General features: G+C 41.4%; 1 protein-coding gene across 1 annotated transcript in view; it reads right to left on the bottom strand.

Annotated features, from left to right (window-relative positions):
• LOC129089820 (cell adhesion molecule DSCAML1) overlaps nucleotides 1-22,446 on the bottom strand; it is a 92,215-nt gene extending 69,769 nt beyond the window's left edge. Inside the window, exons 1-3 of the mRNA XM_054597193.1 lie at nucleotides 22,404-22,446; nucleotides 12,148-12,468; nucleotides 4,323-4,469 (exon numbers count right to left, since the gene is read on the bottom strand). Of these exons, the coding sequence (XP_054453168.1) occupies nucleotides 4,323-4,469; nucleotides 12,148-12,468; nucleotides 22,404-22,446 (511 nt within the window). The remainder of the gene's footprint in view (nucleotides 1-4,322; nucleotides 4,470-12,147; nucleotides 12,469-22,403) is intronic.
• Nucleotides 22,447-24,364: the final 1,918 nt, after the last annotated feature.

The raw sequence follows: 24,364 nt of genomic DNA, 5'->3' as shown, positions 1-24,364 counted from the left end.
TCTCATACGTCCTCATATACCTACCCGCCTGATTCCATCATCCCTCCATCCTATGCCCACTTTGCCCATCTGCATAATTTAGCATGTCATGCTTTTGTGCCACTTTGTCTTTCTTTTTCTGCTTATTCTGGCATTTCTTTGTGCCTATCTGTTGTTCACTTTCAGGTTTGATGGAGTGGAAGGAAAAGACGATGCTTTGTCACTTCGTCCACCTAATAAGTGTATCTAGAAAGGAGGCTTGAGAGAGAGAGAGAGAGAGAGAGAGAAAAAGTTAAGAGAAGAGTGGATTGGCAGAGGGGTAGAGAGAGTATCGGGCCTTTGCAGAGTGGCCACAAAATGGAGACTGGGACAGAAGCTGCAGCAGCTGTGGTGACGCTACACTTCACAGAGAGAGAGAGAGGCAGTGTGTGTGATAGAGAAGGGGGATTAAACAACCTCTATCAATGAATGCAAAAAACTTCACACCTCGACACTCTCCCTCTCTCTGTCTCGGTTTCTCTCCCACTATATCAACCAATCAATGATTCAATTAGCAGATAAATCAATACATCTATCTTTCATTTTGTATGGTTCTCTAGTGGTATTTTTTCATTCTGAAGCCTCACCATGTATTAAAGCAGTGTCTACTACTGTACAATCTCATACACAAGAGCTTTGGAACAAGTTATTATTCACATTATTGTTTCTAAATCTTCTTAACATAGAACCAAAAAAAAAGAACCATTTAATGTAGCAGATTGTGTGAAATCTAATGTTGTTTTATGACTGTGATATGATTCATGCTGTCAATGTTTTCTCTAACATTTAATGAAACTACTTGGGTGTCACTAGTTCAATATATTCAAACACAGTATGGAATGTGATTCACATAAACATGTGTGGATCTGAGGAATGTATAAAGGAAAGCTATGTCTTACGTCACAGTGTGTGACATTTTAAAGTATTGGTCCAATTTCTTCATTCAATTCAACATAAAATAAAATAAAACATACATAAAACTAAACTCTAGATTGTTGAAGCTAATACAATTACTGATATTTAAGAGTTAAAATAAATCCAATAATATATATCAACGTAATCATGTTTATGTTTGTTTTGAAACTATGTTAGGGCGTCACTCTTGTTAAATGCCTTTAGACATATCTTTGGCAAGATAGTAATGTAATTTTTTGCTCTTTATTGGCTAACATATACAGAGATATCTATATACAGGCAACAAGAGGATATTTGCAGATACAGTACATTGGCCCCACTAATTAATCGGTCTCGCTGTTATGTGTACTGCACAGGCACACAGTGTCTCCCACAAACCAGAAAGACTGACAGACAGAGAGAAAAGTGTTAACATTTCCACATTTGGAGATAACAGATTAATTCTCCTGACAGTGATGACATGTACGCTGCCTGTCACTGAAGTGTACATAAGTATGCAGCTATGTCACCCGTGTGTGTGTGTGTGTGTGTGTGTGTGTGTGTGTGTGTGTGTGTGTGTGTGTGTGTGTGTGTGTGTGTGTGTGTGTGTGTGTGTGTGTGTGTGTGTGTGTGTGTGTGTGTGCAGGGGCAGAGCCGTTGTGATGCACTAATAAAACTCAGCCAGCGATGCATCCTCACACCTTCCTCATTCCGCCCTCTGGTTCGCACCCGTTACCATGGTGACCAGATAAAACTCACACTGTTTTAAGCTCCAACTGGAGGAGGAGATGGATACTAACAAAGTGACACACACACACACACACACACACACACACACACACACACACACACACACACACACACACACACACACACACACACACACACACACACACACACACAGTTCCTTCATACACATCAACCAACAGAGCATCCTTTTTCAGTTCCCCAACTGACAAGCAAACAAATGCTAATTTTCTAACCAACAGAAACACCAGCAAACCATCAATTAGAGGGACAGACATGGCGAGATAGAGATAGCAGGAGAAGGGGAGGTATGACAAGGGAGTAAAAACCAGGATAGCCAGTCAACACACAAAGCCCTCCTCTGTTTGACTGTCTGTCTGTCTATCTATCTGTCTACTCCCCCCCACAATGCTCCGTGAACGGGCCTCAACGACAACAGATTTGGCTGTCAAATACTGACACGACACCCAGGCAGGGTCGTCTCACAGTGAGGCCAGCTGTCAGCAAACACCCTCCTGCCTCTTCATCAAAGCCCAGTCAAACTCAGCTTTATTGACCAACACAGCCGTCTGTGTGACATGTGTCATCCTGTCAAGCCAATACCTTGGCATACACTGTCCCTTATAAATGGCAAACCACTAGAGCATCTCGAGTGTTATCGAAAGAGAGAAAGCTGTACATGCCACCAGGAGCTGATGGATGGAGTGGATTGAAGGATGGGTGAGGGCGGGGAACACACATGTGTGAGTGGCCATGATGCTGACACAGGCCACCAGTCTGTACCAGGGAGAGAAAGAGATGAGAGTAGGCTTAGAGCCAAGGATGGATGGAAAGAAGAAGAGGAGCACTGTGTTACTAATAAGACCTATTCATTAGCTCTGAAGAGAAAAAAGAGAGAGAGAGAGAGAGGAAGATGGAAAACAAATATCTCTCAAACCTTTTCAAATGCAAATTCAGATTGTTTGCTGTAGGATGATTATTTTCATTGTGGAATAACCTAACCATTCTTTTCTGGATTAATCGATTGATCACTTTGTCTATGCAATGTTTTTTACCCTGTCACATGTCCTGTTTTCCCCGGTCAACAGTCCATAACCCAAAAAATATTCAGTTTGCAATGATATAAAACAGAGAAGAGAAGCAAATCCACACACACTGAAAAAACGGAACAAGAAAGGCTTTTAATATTCAAGCATATGGATGACTTGTCCTGATCTGCTTAGTGACAGAAAGCTGCTCATGTGAAAATACATGTGTGTGTGTGTTTGCGTGCCTGTGTACATGTTCACACACATGCTCTTGCTTGTTCATATGTGCATGTTTTACCTTCAAACAGACTGGCCTGGTCTCACCACACTCACACTGAGGGATTTGTGACAAGAGAGGGGAATCCAACAGCAAGCTAAATCGATCCAGACTGGAAACCCCCCTCAGGCCACACACACATACACGTATACACACACACACACACACACACACACACACACACACACACACACACACACACACACACACACACACACACACACACACACACACACACACTACAGCTGTGGTGGATCAATGAGTGCTCCCGTGTGAAGAACAGAGCCATACAAAGAGGCACAGAAACACACACACACACACACACACACACACACACACACACCTCTATTCACAAACTATTAAGAGCTGAAAGGGGTGCTCGGTATCAGTGACCAAGATAAGGGGCAGAGGGAGCAATACGTATCATCTGACCTAAACAGTCTCATCTGACAACCTGCAATTTGCCGTTGCTCCACGGAGCAAATGTTAACACTGCACTGAGAAAGCTTGTACACATACACACACACACACACACACACACACACACACACACGCACACGTAGACACAACATACAGCAGCATGTAGGAGGATGACTTTCAAACTGATATTATTATTCCTCAGTTACACATGGAATGATTTGAACAGAGGATCAGACGAAGCCAAGAGAACAGCTCCAGACACAGCAGAGCCCAGGAGGTGTGGCTGCTCTCTTTTGGGTGACTGTGATGAGCAGCTAAACAGATCTATCCCTCATCAAATTAGATCTCCCCCCCCCCCCCCCCCCACACACACACCCCTCTGTCCTTCTCTCTCACACACATACACACAGCACATGTCTACTAATGCCTGATTTATCCCTATAACACAGCTATTAACCACAGCGTTGTCAGTTAGTGAGTGAGGAGCCAGAGATGTGCCAAGCAAAGGCCATTTCATCAGCCTTCTCTTTGAATGATTGGACCTTTCTCCATCTTCTCTCCCTGACAAAATAGGAGATGCCAGTGACACAATTACATTGATTTGTATTGATTAAGAGCTGTCAACAATCACACACATGGCAAAAGAGGAACTCAGTCTATTTAGTCTAAATATAAAAGGAGATATTTCTCATTTTGCTGAGGGCAAATGCTCTTGAGTTCCATTGACATATTGGGGTGACATTAGGTAATTTGCTTTCCATTATTATCCACCACCTGATCAAACACAGCCAGCACACACTCGGCCAAATATAACTCACATGGTCATACAAATAGAGTTTGCAGTTGCATTGCATTTCAGTTAGAGACAACAAAGTGTATGTGTGGCCCTTTGTGTTTTTGGTGAACCTTTAATGACGTTTTTTTGCTGAATTTCTTACCTGGGACGATGGAGACCGTGTCTTTCTCCCAGGACACCACGCTGACGTACTCCTGGACGGCTGAGGGGATGAGGCACTTGAAGACGGCAACATTACCCCGCATGGAGCGCTGGTCGGCCACACGGACTGTGTAGGGCTCCCTGAACACTGAGGTGATGATAAAAGAGCTGAAATTAGTCAATTGGAAGGATCTTGTTTGGTGGTGATGGTGGATATTTCAGACTACGAGAATACGGCTGAACAAAGTTAACCTTTTGTTTTAAACCATGACAAAGTGGTTTAAGTGAAAATTGCATAAAGACAACTGAGTTTGTTGTATGATAACGTCATGAGAGAATCCCATACAATAGTTAAAATGGCCTTCTCATTCTCCAAAAGCCCAAGATTATGTCGAATTGCTTTGTCAAACTGTCCAAAACCCAAATATATAAAATGTATAAAGATATAAAACACAGTAATAATAATAATTACTTTATTTATAAAGCACCTTTAAAAAGCAGAGTTTACAAAGTTCTTAGACAAAGCAACAAAAGCAAGGCAACAAAACAGAAAGCTCAACAGTGAGGACAACAAAGCAAGACAAACTAAGGTGAGAGTTAAACCCTGATAAAAGTACAATAGTTGAACAATAAAAAACATTGATATAATAAAAACAAAATAAGAAATACAATAAAGAAAAGGATTCTATTGATATTGATATTTTATTTTTTGAATATAAAATAAAATTAAAGCGCCGACAACACATAAAAACCAGCCTGTAAAAATTGGTTTTAAGAAGTGATTTTAAAGAGATTACTGATTATGCTAGTCTTATCTCTTCAGGCAGGTCATTCTAAAGTCGAGGGGCCCCGATGTCAAAAGCATGGTCACCTTTAGTATTTAGCACTGACTTTGCAACAGCCATAAGGGCCCAACCTGAGGATATAAGGCTGTGAGTCAGCCCATAAAGGGTTCACATTTCTTTATATAATTTGTACTTCAACCAAATGAATGGAAGCAGAAACTTTTTTCACTCGCCCAACGTAACTTGCTTGTTTTGTTTGATCCAAAATCCAAAGATAACAGATCATGATATTAAACAAAATGTTACATTTATGAAACTGGAATGTTTGCTTGATAAATGATATAATCAATTATTAATGAGTTAAATTATTAATTGAATAATTGTTTTAGCAGTGTATACAAGTAACAATTCAGTCCTCTTTACGACATTAACATAATTCTGTTTGGTTTAACCCAGACTAATAGCCGGGGCAGGTCTTGTAAACACACTTGTCTGGTGTCCTGTTTAACCCCATAGGCCATCATATCTCTCTTTAGCCCCAGATTTGAAGTCACACTATGATTGTAAGGAGGGTTGACACAGAGCTGCGTTGAAGGGGATACACAGTGAGTGGCCCTTGGCCTTTTAAAGAGCAACGCCACAGATGCTTTGCGACGGAGAGGAGTGGAGGGCTGCTCGCGGCCGATGGACCTGTCACTTGCAGGCGCCGGGCATCAAAAACACACCCCCTCCAAATGGCACGCATAGCACTAGGCTGTAAATCTGTGCCAGTGTACAGATATAATGCTGGTGATTAAGATGGGCTTTAATGATGAAAACAGTAGCCAGTAGCTAACCAAATTATCTCTCCAGTTAACTCTGTCACATTTAGATAAGTGAGAAATGTGAAATGCTGAATCAGAGCATACATTTTCATTAATTAAATTGAGTAAAGTGAAATAAAATTAATGGATTATTTTGGTGAGGAGGAGAGACAGGTAGTTCAGGGGCATGCTAGCTTGACTGAATAAACCCTGGCCTGTGCTTCCTGAATGGAGCACGGCTTACCCTTTTACCCTGATCTCACTTGTATAAAGGGGCAATGCCACATTTTTCTCCAGTAACTTTGACATATACTGTACTAAAATGAGACTTACTCTGATCTTACTCTGATTTGAGTAAGATGAAACAAAAATAACAGAAATTAGATGGGGTCTCACAAAGGCTGATGTTGGGAGTTTTCCTGGCATCACAATCTAACAAAATATATCACCGCTATTCATGCTTCCCTTAGAAATGAGGACAGTAATGGCTTAACAATGTAAAACATGCATGCACACACAACACAGGGAGTGGCCCCCGCCCTCCCATGTTTTCTCTCTCTCCCCCAGCTCTCCAGTGATATAATTAACGCCTTGCCTGAAGGCCAGTTTCCTTGGTCATTAATAATGCTTTATGCCAGCCGCCACTGTCACTGGAACCCAGTGGAACCGAAGCCAATGTCCTTGTCCAAATGGTGGGGAGTCTTTCACCTTAAAGTCCGAGGTTTAATCTCCAAAGTCTTTCTCTGATTATGTCCATTGCTTTTACGCTGTTCTACTTTTTCATAATTGGCTGAACCTTGGACCCTTTCTTTCTTCTTTCCTGACTTGTGATGAGCTTAGACTGGAGTAGAGCATGGACTATTCTTCCAACATTGTGGAAATTTAACCTTGCATCATACAGTGTACGGTATGTGACCAAGCCAAACATAGATGTGGTTTATAACATTGGATTTAGGGGTTAGAAAATCAATTGTGGTGTTACTCATGCTACTTGTACCTCAGCTAAATGAATGGTTGCAATAAGGAATCCTCTCGAGAGCATTTCACTTCTTAATATGGCCAGAGGACTTTAATGTGGGCTGAGGCCTCATTTGTAAACAAGGCAAAGCTTAAGGACAAATAATTCTAATCAAGTCTTCATTTCAATTCTTCATTTAAACAGCTCCTGCTTCTCCTGGATGCCATCCACCTACAGATCAATAGCCAGGATCGACTGAGTAGCCTCGGCTATTGTGGCCGAGCCAATTCTTTCAATCATTTATTTACTCTCTGATTGACCCTGCTGCCTCTCATCAATAGCAGGGAAAATCCCCAATGCCCACTGTGCCTCTCATAGAGTGTTTAAAAACTGCTTGACAGGTTGTAAATGTTTGGTGCAATGATAACAGTCATCGGATGTCAATTCAGTGGGAGTTCAAACGCAGTCAAGGTTGCCTCAGGTTTGTATTTCCTGTGCTTTGACCCCAGCTTGTCCCACAACTGCTAACCTCTAAGAAAATGTTGTTCAACCACTACTCTGCCCATTAAAATCAGTTGAATAAGCGCTGTATGGTAACATGCCCTTGTAAGCAACTATCTAACCAGCTCCAGTAAGAGAAAGCTGTTGTGATAGCATTGTCATGTAACACACGTTACTCTTCCAAGATATGAAAGACACAAAAAAAAAAACCTTTTGACAGGATGCAAATGGTAGCTCAACTGATTTGTGTGTAAATTGCACTCCCCCTCATCGCATGCGCAGCAGAATCATTAGGATGTTACTGATGCCTGACTATATGCAGCCTGGTTGCCTAGAAACGAGCTAAAACATGGGTCTGGTGCACTGGGCGCACTGGGAGGCAAGTCTTGTATCACTGTCGCTTCAATAATTAACGACGGGGAAACCAAATACTGCATTTACTTATTCATAAAGCGAGCAGCAAAAACAGAGAAGGAAAAAAGGGAAAAATAATGACATACAGGAGAAATGAATGGATGCAGGTTTCATTATCGAATGGATAGTATAAGAAAAGCAGTCCTTGTGTATCAGGTTCAGGGACCGTAGTTATAATATTAATAAGAAAATGTCAGCCAAAGAAAAGATGAGGAGGTCAGATGGAGGAAAGGGATCTAAACACATGCTGGCTTGGCCCAGGCCTACATAGTTTTGTGTGTTTTAGTCGGGACAAAGGGGAGCTGAGGTGAGATCATTGAACAGGTGTCCTCATTACATTTTTTTTTTAAGGTTGTGTCAAGAGGCTTCGGTGCAAAAACAGATGAAACCCTCAGACTCAGGCAGAATGTTTTTCTAGAAAAGACTGTAATCTGTATGTGCAAAAGATGTGCCTCCATTTCTATACTTAACTCACACATTTGTCATTGGGTCCCTTAACTTGTTATGCGTCCTGAAAAGTAGAAAGTGAAGAAATGTATTGGCAAGATGTGCTTTGATGCAAGAGAACAAGAGAGATCCTTATAAATCAATAAGGCCTTATTGTTGAGACTATAAATGCTTCCAAACTGCTAGATGTAACACACACTCAAAAGCTCTGCGTTAGGGGTAAGGATTCAATTCACAAAAATGACAATGTTTGTTTTGTTTTGTTTTTTCGTCAATGTGAAATTGATTTTCTCTGCCTTTTTTCTTTGATAATACTCAGTTTGACAACAGACAGATCTTTGTGGAATATCAAATGATTATTTTTTTTATCCTTCTGAAAGGAACAATAGGTGAATATGATGTGTTAACTTTGTCAGTTTCAAAACTGAAACAGGTAGAAGATCCATTCTCCACTGTCTTACATAAAGGTACAATTAACAAAACATACATTTATCAGAAATTATTCTGTTTATCATTACAGATATTGATTACCTTATATAATAAAACATTATATTAATTTTGTATGTATGTGTGTGGTGTATGTATGTTTTTTGTAGATCTAAGTTTAATGGTTAAAGTTCAGCCTGCCAAGTTACTGATTTTAAAGGATTTTAAAGAAGAACTTTATGGGATTGTAAAGAAGAATTATGTTTTAGAAATAAAACTACCATGGTAAAAAAAAAAAAAAATCTAGTGTTCTTTCAAAACCCAACATCATTGTACACCAAAGGAATTACCTTTTTCCAATTCACACATTTTTTTGAAACACCCGCTGTGCAAAATAATCCATCAAAGAAAACTGTTGATGAGCAAATACATTATCAATTCATTTTAGTTTATTGAAACATAAAAAATTCAAAGCCCTCAACAGTGATTTTGCATGTAGTCTATACACCTCAAATCATAGGGCATGTACAGTATTTTGCTAAATATTCTGTAGTTTGTTTATGTAATTTTCCTTTCTTCCAAGCATCCATTGGATTCATTCTAATTGTTGTGAGGATCAAGCTGGACCTTAAGCTGCATTACCATGGTACAGTATGCAGAGAGTTATTGATAAATTATGCAACTCAAGCAAGTTTTAAAAGTTTGATTGTTACATTTTTATACTAAACAGAAATTAATGGGAACCAGTGGCTAACTGAAGAGTACTGTGTCTTGTTAGCAGGGTGGTAACCATGTCTGCCTTAAAGCATAACTGCAATGTCCCAGTTTTATGTCACACCCTTCTCCCTCCCATTTCTACTCAGTCATCTTTTAGATTACGGCAAAAATACTTAATGTAAACATATGTCTATCTTAAAAAAAAAAATCTACAACATGCTTTCGAAAATGATCAGTAGTAAGTACACATAATTTGTAGTTAGTGAGCTAAAACCTGCAAAAACACAGGTATAGTCTGAGAATGAACCAGTCCAGGATAAATACCAAGCTTGGAGTGCAACACACACTTCATGGTGATTCTTTCTGTAAATAGTTTTTCCCCAAAACCATTTATTATTCAATAACTGTTTAGCTGTATCTCAAACCATTATATTTAGAAAGACTTTGTCAAAGAAACTTGAGAAAAAGACTTACAGAACTAGCCGAAACGAGGAAGCCAAATAAAATCATTCAGTACAGGAAAACAGGCAACCGAATTTTCAAATCAAATCATTTTCATAAATGTAGAGTTATCCAGACAGGTGCTAGTGCTATTATTGGCCCACAATCAGCATGCATGGGAGAGGGTGAGAAAGAGGGGGAGGGATAGAGAGAGATGTGAAGACGTGAAGAGAAGGGAGAGAGAGAGCGACAGTGGGAGGACGAGATGGATAGCGATGGGGAGTGGGGTTGCGGCAGATTTTTGGGGGGTGTCACACTGCGAGCTGTCAGCTGCCATCATTCTCCTGCGCCACCTGAGACAGGGCATGCCACACCCTAGCGCTCCCGCCTCTGTCGCCCATGGCAACTGCAGTGTTGTGTATGTGTGAGCGTGCAAGTGAGCATGTGTGTGCGTGTGTTGTGTAGGACTCTGGAGGTAATGAGGTACGCACACACGCACAGAAGCCCTGGTTATGGAGCTGTGGAGTTGTGGTTGCCTCAGCATTTAATTGATTAATTGTTGTAATTATTTGGGCGGGAAGGTCATCCCAACACTGAGGCTGGCTGGAAGGTCACTCTCACGCTGGAGGGACTGTCTTCCTCTAGGGACCACACCGGCCATATGGGTGGTTGTGGGTTGTGTGTGTGTGTGTGTGTGTGTGTGTGTGTGTGTGTGTGTGTGTGTGTGTGTGTGTGTGTGTGTGTGTGTGTGTGTGTGTGTGTGTGTGTGTGTGTGTGTGTGTGTGTGTGTGTGTGTGTATGGCAGTCTTGGTGAGGGAGACAATCTGGCAGCATTTTGGAGAATAATTTTGTTCGTATCCATGGAATAAGGAACTGCTGACTTTCTCTTCATGCAGGACTGATCAACACAATTCAAAATGTCTGCCTGGCCATTACCATGACCTGAAAATCCACTTTTTTTTCATGATTATGTTCACATCTTTCCATGTCTGTAGCTGACTCTCCAAAATCTTTCCTGCCAAACACCCTGACAAAGAGCTGGCAACTAAACACCAAGAGCCAGCTTGACGAAAATGGCTCTTAGTGTGTGTGTGTGTGTGTGTGTGTGTGTGTGTGTGTGTGTGTGTGTGTGTGTGTGTGTGTGTGTGTGTGTGTGTGTGTGTGTGTGTGTGTGTGTGTGTGTGTGTGTTAGGGGACTTTCCAGTCCATGGACAGATGGAGAGACTGGGAGACAGGAGGCTTGCTGGCATGAGCTACGCACAGGCTGGTGTGCATGTAAGTGTGGGTCTGTGTCTGAGTGGGTGCGTGCATGTGCATATGCATGTGAACATCTACGCGTGCACACATCTATCCCGTGCGTATCACATTAGGTCATATATATGTGTTTATGATGTTTATGTGTGTGTCTGAGAAAGAGCAGTAACACCTTCCCTCAGTGTGCTCAGCGCCTCTCTCCAGCTTTGACCTTGGCAGGGAGTGCGGACAGGTCACCAAACCAACTGTCTATGTGGCTGCGTGTCTGTCTTTTAGAGAATTTTTAATACATAGGGTCAAGATGCTGCACTTTGAGACTCTTCACCCCTGCTGAGAGAGGTTGTTGGTTTAGGAGGCCAATATGGCCGTTTGGTTGACCATAATTACAGATGTAGGGCCGTAGCAAGGTGATGCTGTTGTGATGATTTCCATGCATGCCAGAGTTAACTACTCCCAGCTAGGGAAAGACACATTTATATAAAAAGTGATATATATAGCAAAGTGATATATTTCAGAATGGCCGGAAAGAGATTTCTTTTTGTGCCCTTGAAGGGACATTCCATCAATCTTACACACAAAGATCATCATGGTTATTCAGATTAAGACATTAAAGACATTAAATCTTTAGATCTAAAGATGTGGAGTTTCAAAGAATGAGTTAGAATTGGAGCAACAAGTTTGGAATCCAGAAAAAGCACTGCTTTAACACAACACATTAATTCATTGTATATGAAGAATTCCATCGATCGTATAAAGGTTGTTGAGGGTGCTGGTGCCAACTGGGAACCACAGAGTATCCGGCACTCACTTTGGTTGTTTTCAAAATATATGTAGGAGGTTGGGACAAGCTGAAAAGGCAATGTTCCATTGGGTGCAGTAATTAATTCAAAGACCAACAACAATTGAGCTAAGCTAGGGTAATGTCACCATTCAAAAGTAATGCCAAGAGATAAAGATAAACAAAAGCATGGGACAGTGTTGTTGTGGTACAGTGGTAAGATAAATGAGTAAAGTTCTCTGGAAATAAAACTATCACTCTACACATTTGCAAAGTTTGCATGCAGTGTGTCCAACCCTCACCTGCTTTGATGTGGATGCTGGGGCTACGAATCTTGCCTGCTTGGTTCTCAGCAGTGCAGAAGTACTCGTTGTCGTGGATAATGCTGTTATAGGCAGAGGGGGAGAATGGGTAGAGCTGGAGGGTGCCGTTGGCATGCACGTGGCGGATATGGGGCACGTCGTAAATGTCGTCTCCGGCGGCCAGGTACCAGCGCAGGACGGCATGGGGGGCGCCGCCCGCAGGGCAGGGCAGGGACACCCCCACCGAGCTGGAGAAGGTCACCCGCTGCAGGGAGGCGTTCACAAAGTACAGCCGCGTAGAGACAACATCCTCACTGTTGACTGTTCAGATAAGAGAAAGGGAGACAAATAGTTAGAAGGTGTCAGACATATATGCAAAATTCACATATCAGACAGATATGAAGATAGGGAGCAGGTGCACTTAAAACTGATAATGAAATACAATAATACTGTAATGCTTTACTATTTCCCAATAATGTAAGAACTTTATAACTTTACCTGCCACCAATGCAGAAATAATTTACTAAAAGCCGTACTTGGGGAAAGTATTGCTGAACAATGTATCTACCCCTATTCTTAATTAAAATGATGTTGAACTGACTAGTGAGGAAATAACTTGTAAAATAACTTGTACGTTATTGGATCATGACATCAGTGTTTTTTTCCTGCAGATTTTCCAATTAACTGGTTGCCAAAAAGTTTTAACATATTTTTGTATTCTGTTTATGTTTCAATTCAGAAAACACAAGTTCCATCATTACAAGTAATATGCACCTTACAGTATGAAATACAACAAATATAAGACCTGGTTATTCAAACTGCTCTCTGTAAAAGCAAACCAAGACTTCAGACGGGACTCTCCACAGCAATTTGGAGTATCCAATCAAGACGAAACATGTTCACTATTTTTCGGGTTCACTGGAATAAGAATATTTCAAAATGAGCAAGTCTCTCTTTGAAATATTACTGAAGATACTTCCTGATCCAACACAGACACCCACATAAAGTATACAATCTGCCGGCATTCAGGTCACCTCAACCCAAACACCTTCCTCCCTGTGTGCCAAACTGCAGCCATCCATCTAATCCCATATGCATTATCCTAATATCTCTAATCTAATATATGTATCAACAGAGCCCTTTAGAAATCTGCCTTTCAATAGAAGGGAAAAACAGGACACATAACTTGACTCCACCAACACTATCATCCTTTATGTTAATACACTCCATCATTCAGTTTTAGCGGGATAGCAAACTGCTGCACTTCTTAGGCCTTCTCAAGTCAGTCATATCCACTGTAGGTAGTTCTCTATCTGTAGCTGTATATGCCTGAGGAGCTGGATAAAACAGATGTTTGCCGTAAAACAATGGTATTGTGGCACAGATGAAGAGCTACAGCCAGATAAATTGTCCTAGGGGAGATAGACCACCATATATCCTCTCTCTCAAACACCCTCTTCCAGTTTAGAGTGAGTTAGTGAGGCATCTTTTTAAGATTTGTGTGTTTCTGTGTGTGTGTTTACTGTGGGGGCTGGGGGTGTAAAAGAGTGTAAAGAAGTGCTGAGCTCAGCTTGGCTAGAGGCCAGGGTAAGAAGCTGTGCCCAGAGCCAGAGAAGTTTCTTCTCAGACAATGATACTTAATTAATCCCTTTTCCTGGATTGTGTCAACAATGCCTGGATTAGCCCTATCTCTTTAATTCTCTCTGTGCTGGGAGAAAATCGGGTGTGGCTAAGACACATCAATGGAGATATAAAGACAGATGTCATTTAGGCTCTGATTTCTACAGATCCTCCACATCAATGGATATCATTAGTAACTACCTATAAAATGAGAGGCAGAAGGCCCACTGGCAATCATTTTAAGCTCTTAATACAAGGCAAGAACATGGATGAATGGTTGATACAAAAGACCGTTTTCATATCTGTTCTGTTCCACATGAATAGTAACATGCAATGACATAATATGACATGAAAGGTGATAATTCACATGAGAAAAGGTTAAAAGGTCAAATGCATGGATCAGGGATAATATTAAAACTGACATTAGGTGATTTTAAATCTCTCCTCCATTGTCTGTAGTCTGGCACTTTATGCATTAGTCTGCATCCCTTGGATTTATCTTTCCGAGTTACTTGTCTGTTTCTTTATATTTCCCATCTGCCATCAGTCTTTCACCCTTGCCCTCCAAGACACTTTCTCTGTCTTTTCCTTCAACACTACAGACAGGCAATGTTATGTGATTGGAATTTGTATGCCAGACGCGGAGAGTTAAACCCACATAATCTCCTTTCGCATTTAACACACACACAGTCTATCCACTCTGTAATCGCACTGTCGTGGGAGGCCGGTGTCCGACTTCCCTGATTCTCATGTTTATGTGGGTGTACAACGGAAGAAGAGATCAGGGAGCCAGGCAGGAGTGCAATATTGTTGACAGGACATGGATGGCTGGTCTGGGGGGAAAGGTGCTCAAGTGCAAAGGTGTTGTGGATGCAACGGAGTGAGTGAGCATGTGAGCGAGTCTGTGTGTGGTAAGGTCAAAGGGATAGGTTAATGTTAAATGACTGCCTCAGTTCTTGATGTCAAACTCAGCCACCAGCAGAGGCTGAGGTGTTCAGGAAAAAGATGTGATCGCTGCTCGAGGCATAGCAGAGATGCTGAGGAGATAGAGAGCTAAAATTGGAGCAGATCCTCTGCGTTCAAAAATCTGAATTCAGGTCAAGTTCAAGCCATTCTTTCGTACGAATCCGTGTCAATCACTCTCAAAGGCTGCTAGGCTGACTGATCTGCACTTTCAGCACCATGGAGAGCACCCCAATGTACTGCTGGTTGAGGAACACATGGAAGTGTTTCCATAGCAAGCAAATAAGAAGGAAGCTATTATCAAATGATACCAGTGACAGTGATCTGCTTCTCTCTGATGACAAATGCTATTTTTAGAAGCAGAATATTTTCATGACAAAAACAATTTACTCTAGCTGCAAAAGCCCCGCTGAAAGAAACAGTATCACTGTATACGAATGTGTGTTCAGAATACTATCATTCTTTTGCATCATACAATAATTGTATCCTTCAGACTAACGGTTCTCAACCTATACAACTTTGATAGATGGGATGGTTGTCATGGAATTGATAAAATTTCCCCTCAGAGAAAAAGGTGGTTGTGATGGATCAGTGGCTGCACATGATCTTGAAATTATTAGCTATTGTGTATTTGCGAACCTTGAGTATGGCGTTTTGTTTATTTTTTTAGCTGACGACATCTTTTATTTTTACATTGTAAGCGATGACTCGAGAGGGTGGAGCTAAGAACAACCAAACGCTGAGTAAGGCATGTTTAGGTATCCAAAATGTTAAAGTTAACTTATATGACCTCAAAACACACTGTGAAACGGCTAAAGTTAAAAGTGAAAAACATGACTCACAGACCAGACAACACTGTGGCAGCGACCAGTCAATCAGAAAGAAGCCACACCCTGAAGCATATCCTCCTCTATCGCATATTTGACTCTAAATGGGACCATATACTAAATGAACATCATGCTGTATTAAAGAAGACTTGAAACTAGCGATTGAGACAATAAATGTATGTTTACTGAGATAATAAATCAAGTGAGAAGTAGGGTCATTTTCTCATAAACTTCAATACAATCTGACTTCTTTTAACAATCAGATATGACGATGGCCATTCGAAAGAATGTAAGTTAAATCACTTCCGAATTGGCTTCACTTTTCAGAAACACTTTGTGTCAACCAACTATTTTGATTTTTATACTGAGCAACTTCAGTCTACTTAGTACCCCTCGTTAACCACTTGAATAATTTCTAGGAGGAGGTAAAACTGTCCAAAGATTAGAGGAACGTCTGAATAAATAAATATAAATTGCATTTTTTGTAGCAGAAATATGCTTTATCCCTAGCCTGTTAATCACCTCCCAACTCCTCAGATTTGTTATTCAACCCGTTGTATGGGTCCTGATCCACTGCATATTCCTAATATGCTGTAAAACTTGATAATCTGTTGAAAAATAAACAAACCTTTAACCATAATGTGATATTATCAAATATGGCCTTGAACTTATTCAAAACAGCTTGGATGCAACAACAAAGTCAGATGGAAACACCTCTAAAAAGCAGCAGTTTATGATGCCATGGCTAATCGCTTTGTCCTGTGGTTTGAATTCAGGTCACTGAGTTCACAGACACACACTTATGCACGCAAAAACACATGTGTACAACCACGCGGAAGCGAGCGCCGGTCACACTGCACAGATCACGGCCTCCAGTGAAAAATACCATCATGACAATGCCGACCACGTGTCTTAACACATTAGTGGTTTAGAGTTTCATATGCATAAAAAATGGAATAAGGAAGGATGAAACTGTTAAATAAACATTTAAAAAGAGAAGCAACTGCCTGAAAACTTTCCACATTTTGTCACTTGGCATAAGGGTTTCCCATGCTCCAGCTTTTGTTCATGTGTTATACGATATAGAGAAGGAGAGCTGTAATTTGTTGTTGGACAATAGTGGAGTTCTTCTCTTTAGGATATGTGACAGTTGAGGTGTGCAAATGGGACAGCAATCAACTTGTAGTATGGTTAGGGACTTAAACAAATTATCCAACCCAGAATCTTCCATGAAATAGAAATAAATAAATATATAGATGGCCACAGGGAAACTAAAGAAACAATGTCATCATAATCAACGGTAAACATCTCAGATGGTTATCAGAGTCCTTTCATAGCCCCAGGCTCACTTTCCCATCAGAGAAAGACGGAGCAAAACTCATCCGATCATGAACTGTATTTTGATTTCATTTTTCAAGCCTCAATGCGTTGATTACAACAAAGAAGGTCAAAGTGATTTAGGGTGAAACCCCCAGAAACATTTTTCCTGTCGGCTGAATAACCCAATCTTTTTTATATTTGTTACTTTTTTACAGTTTTTTTAACCTTCACTTTTCCTTTTGACTCAAATCTTTCTTTGCTGTACACTCAAATACATTTGCACTTTTGTCCTGTTTTTGCAGTGGATATGAAAATGGAGTTTGAATATGTATGCTGGAGAAGCAAGGATATTGCCTATGGTGAACCACTATGCATAATGCAGCTTTTTCTGTCTCATCTACATTCATTCAGACACACACATACACACACACACACACACACACACACTGAGATTCATACCATCACGTGCATAGAAAAACAGGGCTATAAATCCCACTCCTCCTTCCCGCTCTCACTCTCTCTCCTTCAAACACACACACACACAAAGTTTGCATATACACGTTTATAATAGCCAGTAGATGTTCTATGTGGTGAACCATGTAGCACTACAGATAACAGCACACAAAACACATTCAGCCCAAATAACAGATGAAGCATTGAAGTCAGTGGCAATACAGTCATTGCAGTGATGCTAGAGAAATATGCCAAAATATAAAAGGCAAAAGATATGATCATATTTGATAGAGGGTTCTGCTCATTTACTACACAATGACTCCAGATTGAGATATGCATTAGGGTTGCATGACAATGTGTCTCTCTGCGTTTGTGTGCAGTCAGAAAGGAAATCATTTATAGTATGGTGTCGTTTCCCTGGGAGAAACAATGTAGTCAAGAGGGGAAAAACTGAATGGCATGATATTATGGATGTGAATACAATATGCATGCGCACACACACACACACACACACACACTGGTGAGGCTGGTAAACAACCCCTATACACAGTTTATGCAGTGTCAGTAAAATAGGCAGCCATTTCAGCATTTGGAATTCGCATCTCCCACTTCAAAAGGATGATTTCCGTTGTTGAAGTGAGTGTCAGATTTGTAGAGATGTGTTTTTTTTTTTCTATTCTCCCTCAGAGACAGGGCCATTAATTGTTTGATAGTAAGCAGAGCAGGAGGGAGTGAAAGGCAGAGTCGACGGTGAGATGTTAAAGTGAGATTGTTGGAATCGTTTGTCATTCAGGACATGACCATCCTTCTATCTCCGTGCGTAATGGAGAGGGCACCGCGCTACCGGACACTGCTGGTGTGCGCAAAACTTGTTGAGTGGGCGGTCCAAATCCAATTCTCAAGTGACAGCTTAGTGCAATAACGATGTTGTTGCTATGGGCTTTAAGATCTACAGCTGCGTGATGACAAACAATAAGACATTTTGAAACGTTTGGATTGTTTTTTAAGTGGTGGTGCGTGACAATTGAAAAGGCTAAAAGCTAGATTATCCCTCCCCATTATCCCCATCCCTTTTGTGCACTGTTCCGCTTATAAAATCTTTGAAAATAAAATAAATCCTCAAATCAATTTGTAAGGAGATTGTCATAATACAATACGATATGATGCGCCTTCAGGACAATGCCTCAAGTGCAATGATTTCATCTCACATCAATTGCCAGACAGTATTCGTGTGTTCCAAGATGAACAAAACTGTGCAGACTGAATATGAGACAGAGGGACGTGTTCGGGTGTTTCGTGGTTTTGCTGCACGGGTCAACTGCCAAACGCAAAAGCGACGACAACACATAACAAGGAGACGAGTTAACCTGAGAGTGACATGTAACTATTAGACCGTGGAGCTGTGTCTCTCACCAAGAAAATGGCAGGTGGTGAGGGCACAGTGGAACTCAGACCCGGAGAAATAAGACATACACTGGGGCCCTTTTCGTGCTCTTCATCTAATGATGCTGTATGGAAATGGTCTTGCGTTATTGCACACATGCGCCAGAGAAAAGTTGGGAGGTGAATTCCATCCAAATGATTGATCTCAGTACAGTAGGACTATGTGAATTTATCACTAAGCAACTCATCTTTAACATGTCGGATTTTGGCACGATTCTGTAGTAATTACGTCACTTTACTGAATACGTAGAACGGGGCATATAAAAAAAACATTCCTACGCATCTCCTCCTTTCAAGTCCGGCACATTCACTTGTAAACATCTCTATTTTCCTTTTTTTCTTCTTCCATCAAACAGACCAGAACAGTGAATCTTGAACTATATGTCACACAGCACATAACACAATTCCAAAATAAGAGCATGTTTTACACCCTGGTATTCTGATAGAGAGAGTAACAGAGAGAGGGAGAAAAGAAAAAAAAACTTTGAAGTTGTTGTCACACTAGTTCCATCAGCCACTAAAGCCTCAATTGTCCAATCCAGACGCAACATCTCTGAGTGCATCGTGAGGGTGCAGCCTGGTAGCTACAAGCGTCTGACTCATACTGCAATTACTGGGCTCCCCCTCCAAGCACTTCTCTAGTCGGTGTCTGTTTTGATTCCACATTTACACACAGCCCCGTGGTCTGCAACGCCGCAGATCAGCGGCTAATGTGGGTCTCAAGAATACACAAGAGCCCCTTGTAAAGGAATGAGAAAATACAGGTGATCTTAAAGCACATGAGATGGTCAAACTACCCTTTTATACTTCACATATATTGAAATGCTCGAGAAATTCGATGTAATTTACTTAAATTCAGATTTGTTTTTTGAGTTGGCATTAAATGGCATAAGTAATAACATTTCAGCTTATCAGATTGCTTCTTGGCAGACACACACCGGTGTAAATAGCCTATATTAACAAGGGAAACACGGTGTTTTCTTCATCAAATGCACAAATTAAAAAGGAAGTGCATGCACAACATAGGAGCCCAAGTGTTTTACATCTGTGCAGGAACACTGGGACTGTATTCAGTTTGATGCGGTGTGTGTGTGTGTGTTGCAGGAGGCCTGTCGACCGAAACTGGATAAAACCGGAATCACATTAATTGATGAAATAATTATAACAAGAGCTCTCACACCATCTCGATCAATCAAAGGCATTTTTTCCTGGAACTTTATATAATTACTGATTGAATCCCCTCAAATTCCACACCAAAGCGACGGTCGCTCTTTTTATTTGACTGATTTAGAAAGGTATTAATTGCAATAATTATTTAAGCCTTTTTCCAGTTCCCCGGGCCCTGTTCTGGCCTATCAGGCCTGGAAGTAGATTCACACACAGCCCTCAGCTGAGTTTGTCTCAATTTTATTTCCATAAAATGACAAGCAGCCTCCCAAATCATGACAAAGAAGAATGAGTGTATCCTCCCCCCTCCTCTCCCTCTATCTATCCATCCCTCTCCCCCTCCTCTCCGCACTCATGGGTGCAGGTGTGCTGATATGCAGCTAAACCAAAGCGACAAAATGTCAGTAATAAACTAATGAATGTCGAAAAAATGACAGAAAAGAAATAAAGAAAAAGACTAAGTTGTCTTAAAATGATCTTATGGTGTGATCTGAAATATATTTTCATTCTGATGTAGCCGATGAAAATAAGCAGACTTGTGTGCCATTCTAGGAGGCGCGGCCGAGCTAGGAAAATACGCAGTACTAATGCATATGCATGTATGATAATAAAGCTTCCTTTCCCCCTTAAAAACAAAGTTTATTAAAAAATGACACATGTGTGAAATTCACAGCAGCCACGAGACAATACATCACAGTAGATTCGTGCAAAACGAGCGGAAAGTGGCGTTGAAAAACAACGGAAAATGGAAGTTTGTTTTCCACTGCGTTATCTACATCTCTCCCATCTCAAGCACTCTTTCCGCTCCAGTGGCTGTTTGCAGCCCCCAACCCTCCCCCCTCAACACGCACGCACACACACACACACACACACACACACACACACACACACACAAACACACACACGCAGTACATCTCGTTCAGTCACGGGACAGGGCGATGTACAGTGTGTATAATGGAAATAGACCCTGTAATCCAATTACATACAACAAAACCAGCACAGAAGCCCTCACTGCTGCTGCAGCCTGGCAGAGGGCACTGCCAAGGCCAACGCTGGAGACCAGGACCACGAAACACGCGAACTGCCCACAATTGTAAACTAATATCTTACGATATTTCAAATGTGCACACTAATAAGGTTTATAACCAGGCATCTCCAGTTAGAGAACCGTGCATAAAGGAAACGGATGAACATTAAGTGAAAAATAAAATCAGATTTTCTCCACGGTGTGGTTGTTACGAAGTGAAGTGCCATATACATATAATGCATGTATATCAACCTAACTGATCTTTTTTTCTTTTTTCTTTTTTTAAAGGTAAAGTGATTCATTCTCTTCCATCTGCATGTATTTAGACCGAAGCCAATCTGTAGAATCTGGTGCCACAGAAAATGGTGGATGAATAATTAGACCCAGGCATGATAACAGCCGAGACTGCGTTCACCGACACTCCTACACCTTATTAAAGAAAACAAAACTGTAATATATGGCCTTATCTTCTTAATATCCAACTGGGGCACACAAATCAAAGGCCAGCGCTCGATACCCCCCAGCATTAGTTCACACTTCTCTCATCAAATGTATTGACCCTTGTTGCCACACAGCCGCACTCTCACGCACACAGGGGCAACCGCAAACTGGTGTTTATACACTATTTTATTGCTTCTTCCAAAAAAAATAGCTAATAAAAAGAGTGCCCCCCCTCCTCCTCCTCCTCCTCCTCCTCCTCCTCTCTCTATCTATCTCTCTGCACGTACGCGCGCACACACACACACACACACAACATCTTATTTGTGTTGGGACAGGGCAGAAAAAAGTCAGCAAATATACATTAAACTCCTTTGCCCCCTTTGGACTTTTGCAAGTAAACAGCCCACAGCTGCGGAGAGCATCAGCGCTCGAGGTCGCCCGCCTTCCCGTGCGCGCGCCTGCAGATCTTTATCAGCCTCTCCTCCGACTCAACAGCCTCCATATTCACGACACCTCCACATATCCATCAATGCAAGATGCAAATGCCGTTGTCTTTTCTCATCTTTGCGAACGCAATGTGCACTTTTGAGACCTATGTGGTTTCTGGACTGTTAGTCCAAATTAAGTGCATATTCATTTTACGCTCAAGCTTTATTATTTTTTTATTTTTTTTTATCGTTTTTAATCATATCATCAGCGGATCATTATGATACACTGGGGGACACAAGAGAAATCCGAGCACTCTGTCAGGAGAAATGCGAAAGCTGACCAGGAAAACAGCATTTCAAAACATTAAGAAAAAGTTACCAGTCGTCCTCCTAAGATGATTTAGAGTTTGATTTGACATCTCTGGCACTCCTTTGTGAATGTAATTCAATACAACATCAGTTATCAACCTGACAAGCTAATAAAGCCAACTTCAGCATTGCACTGGAGAGGAGGCAGCATGCAGATAAGATAAGCAGCACTTGAAGAAACAGATTTTTCCAACCTACCTTCTTGCAAAGAATACAGCAGAAGTAAAGTTACAAGCCACATGCCATTAAAAGCAGTTATATTTCACAGGAATGTTGTGCAGTCCCCCCAAGAAGAGTGCACGGCGCAGCGGTCGGCCAGGCGATGCTCCGTGCTGGACTGGTTCTGCTGATACACCGCGGCGGTCTCTCCAGCCCTGGTCCCACACTCTCCAGTGCCGAGAAACGAGCCGCGGAGAAAGTACCGCCTCTGCTCCCTGTTCTCTCCTCCCTGTTCTCTCCTCCCCTTGCCGGGACAGGCTGCCGTCGCCCCACCCCCGGTCTCCTAATGAAGCGCCTTGATGGAGAGGTGAGCTACACGCACTGATGGGAAGACCAAACGAGACCTCTGTGTTACGCGCACTAGATGCTTTTATCCAACAGTATCCAAAGACAAAGTTGCCACACAAGTCATTTAAATGTTGTTTCCAGATGAGGAAGTTAAAAATCGGACAGCCGGTGGAGGAAAATCCATACGCGTATATGTTTCCCATGCAAATCTACTCAATCATTTCCATAAATCAGTTGCCATCGCCTTAGCAGTGTTGCGCACAGATAACGAAACTAACACCAACAGAACATGCTATTGTAAAGTAAAAAAACAACAACAACAACATGGGCATAAAAGAGTGTGAAGGGGAACAAGCGCAGAAAAGCTGCAGCCTCAAGTTTCAAGGGAAAGTGCTCTGCGCTTCGCACCTTCGTGTCCCGAGAAACACTCCTGTCGCTCAAATCACTTTATAACATACTTAATAGTTTTGATATTTAAATAGGGGGCTTATCTACAATCAGCCTTATTTAAAAGTTGTGTAAACAGTGGTCGATATGGTCAATACATTCATTAAATTCGACTGAACAGTCATCTTTCTAGACTCGAGTATTGTGTGACCCAAAAACGTCCTGTAATTTCACCTATCTTAAGCATTTAGTTACATTAAAAGTACAACCAAACATGCATATGACCCAATTAATAGTAATTCCTTAAGAACACTGAGTAGTACAGACTGCAAACTTTTCTAAACAGGAGGAGTGAAGTAGAACGAAATCTGCAGTCATATGAGGCTCTTTTACATGTGTTTACACTGCAGCTTAGCACCTGACCAGCACACAATCTAAACATCTGACTTCAGTAGTAAGGTTAGCCCTGTGTAAGTTTGAAATATTGAATTAGTTCATCATAATCTGGATCTATACATATTAGCATCAGCAACCCCAGTGGGAGTGGTTGTCCCACCAGATGCAGTGTCAGTACCCTCTGACTGATCTACTGACTTTTCCATGAAATCATTTTCTTCCCAAATGAGTTTTGGGCCATCCTATTACATTGTTAATCAATCATTAAAGTAAAACAATATACTGCCCCACATGAACTTGGAGATTTCTAAACTGCTTAAATCTGTCTCGTTCAATCTTTTCCTCTCTTACTGTCATTAAGTTAAACTTCAGGATAATCAACACCCAGTAAATACCAAAGCGAACCTGGTTGGTGTTCATCCATTTGATACCAGTCACAAAAACTCTAATTGTTGTCCACTAAGTCACACGACTCATCTGACATCAAACACCTTCTACTTGACATGACCTCCACCGTAATATATAATGTGGTGTTTTGAGTGGCATAACCAAACGTAGTCCTGGTTGAAGAATGGTGCCGAGACAAGATGTGGCCTCTCTCACTGCCACTAAAGAGCCGCTGTAGTGTGGCAGGCAAGGAAGCCCACTCTGCCTCCACTCTGTTATTATGCAACAGGTGGAAACACACACCCCCACGCACCCTCTATCTCTCTTTCAAACAGACCCACAAACCGGCACACACAAAAAACACGGTACGACAAGGACACATAGTGTGCACAGAAGCACCTCATTTACATATACTGTACATCCAGATGTGAACACAAAATTAGTTTTTAAAGATCAACACTTTAATGCACCTCCCCAAGCCA

This window comes from Anoplopoma fimbria, chromosome 1 (assembly GCF_027596085.1).
Source record: "Anoplopoma fimbria isolate UVic2021 breed Golden Eagle Sablefish chromosome 1, Afim_UVic_2022, whole genome shotgun sequence".
In the NCBI taxonomy this organism is placed as follows: Eukaryota; Metazoa; Chordata; class Actinopteri; order Perciformes; family Anoplopomatidae; genus Anoplopoma; species Anoplopoma fimbria.
This window is presented reverse-complemented; position numbering and strand designations above follow the sequence as displayed.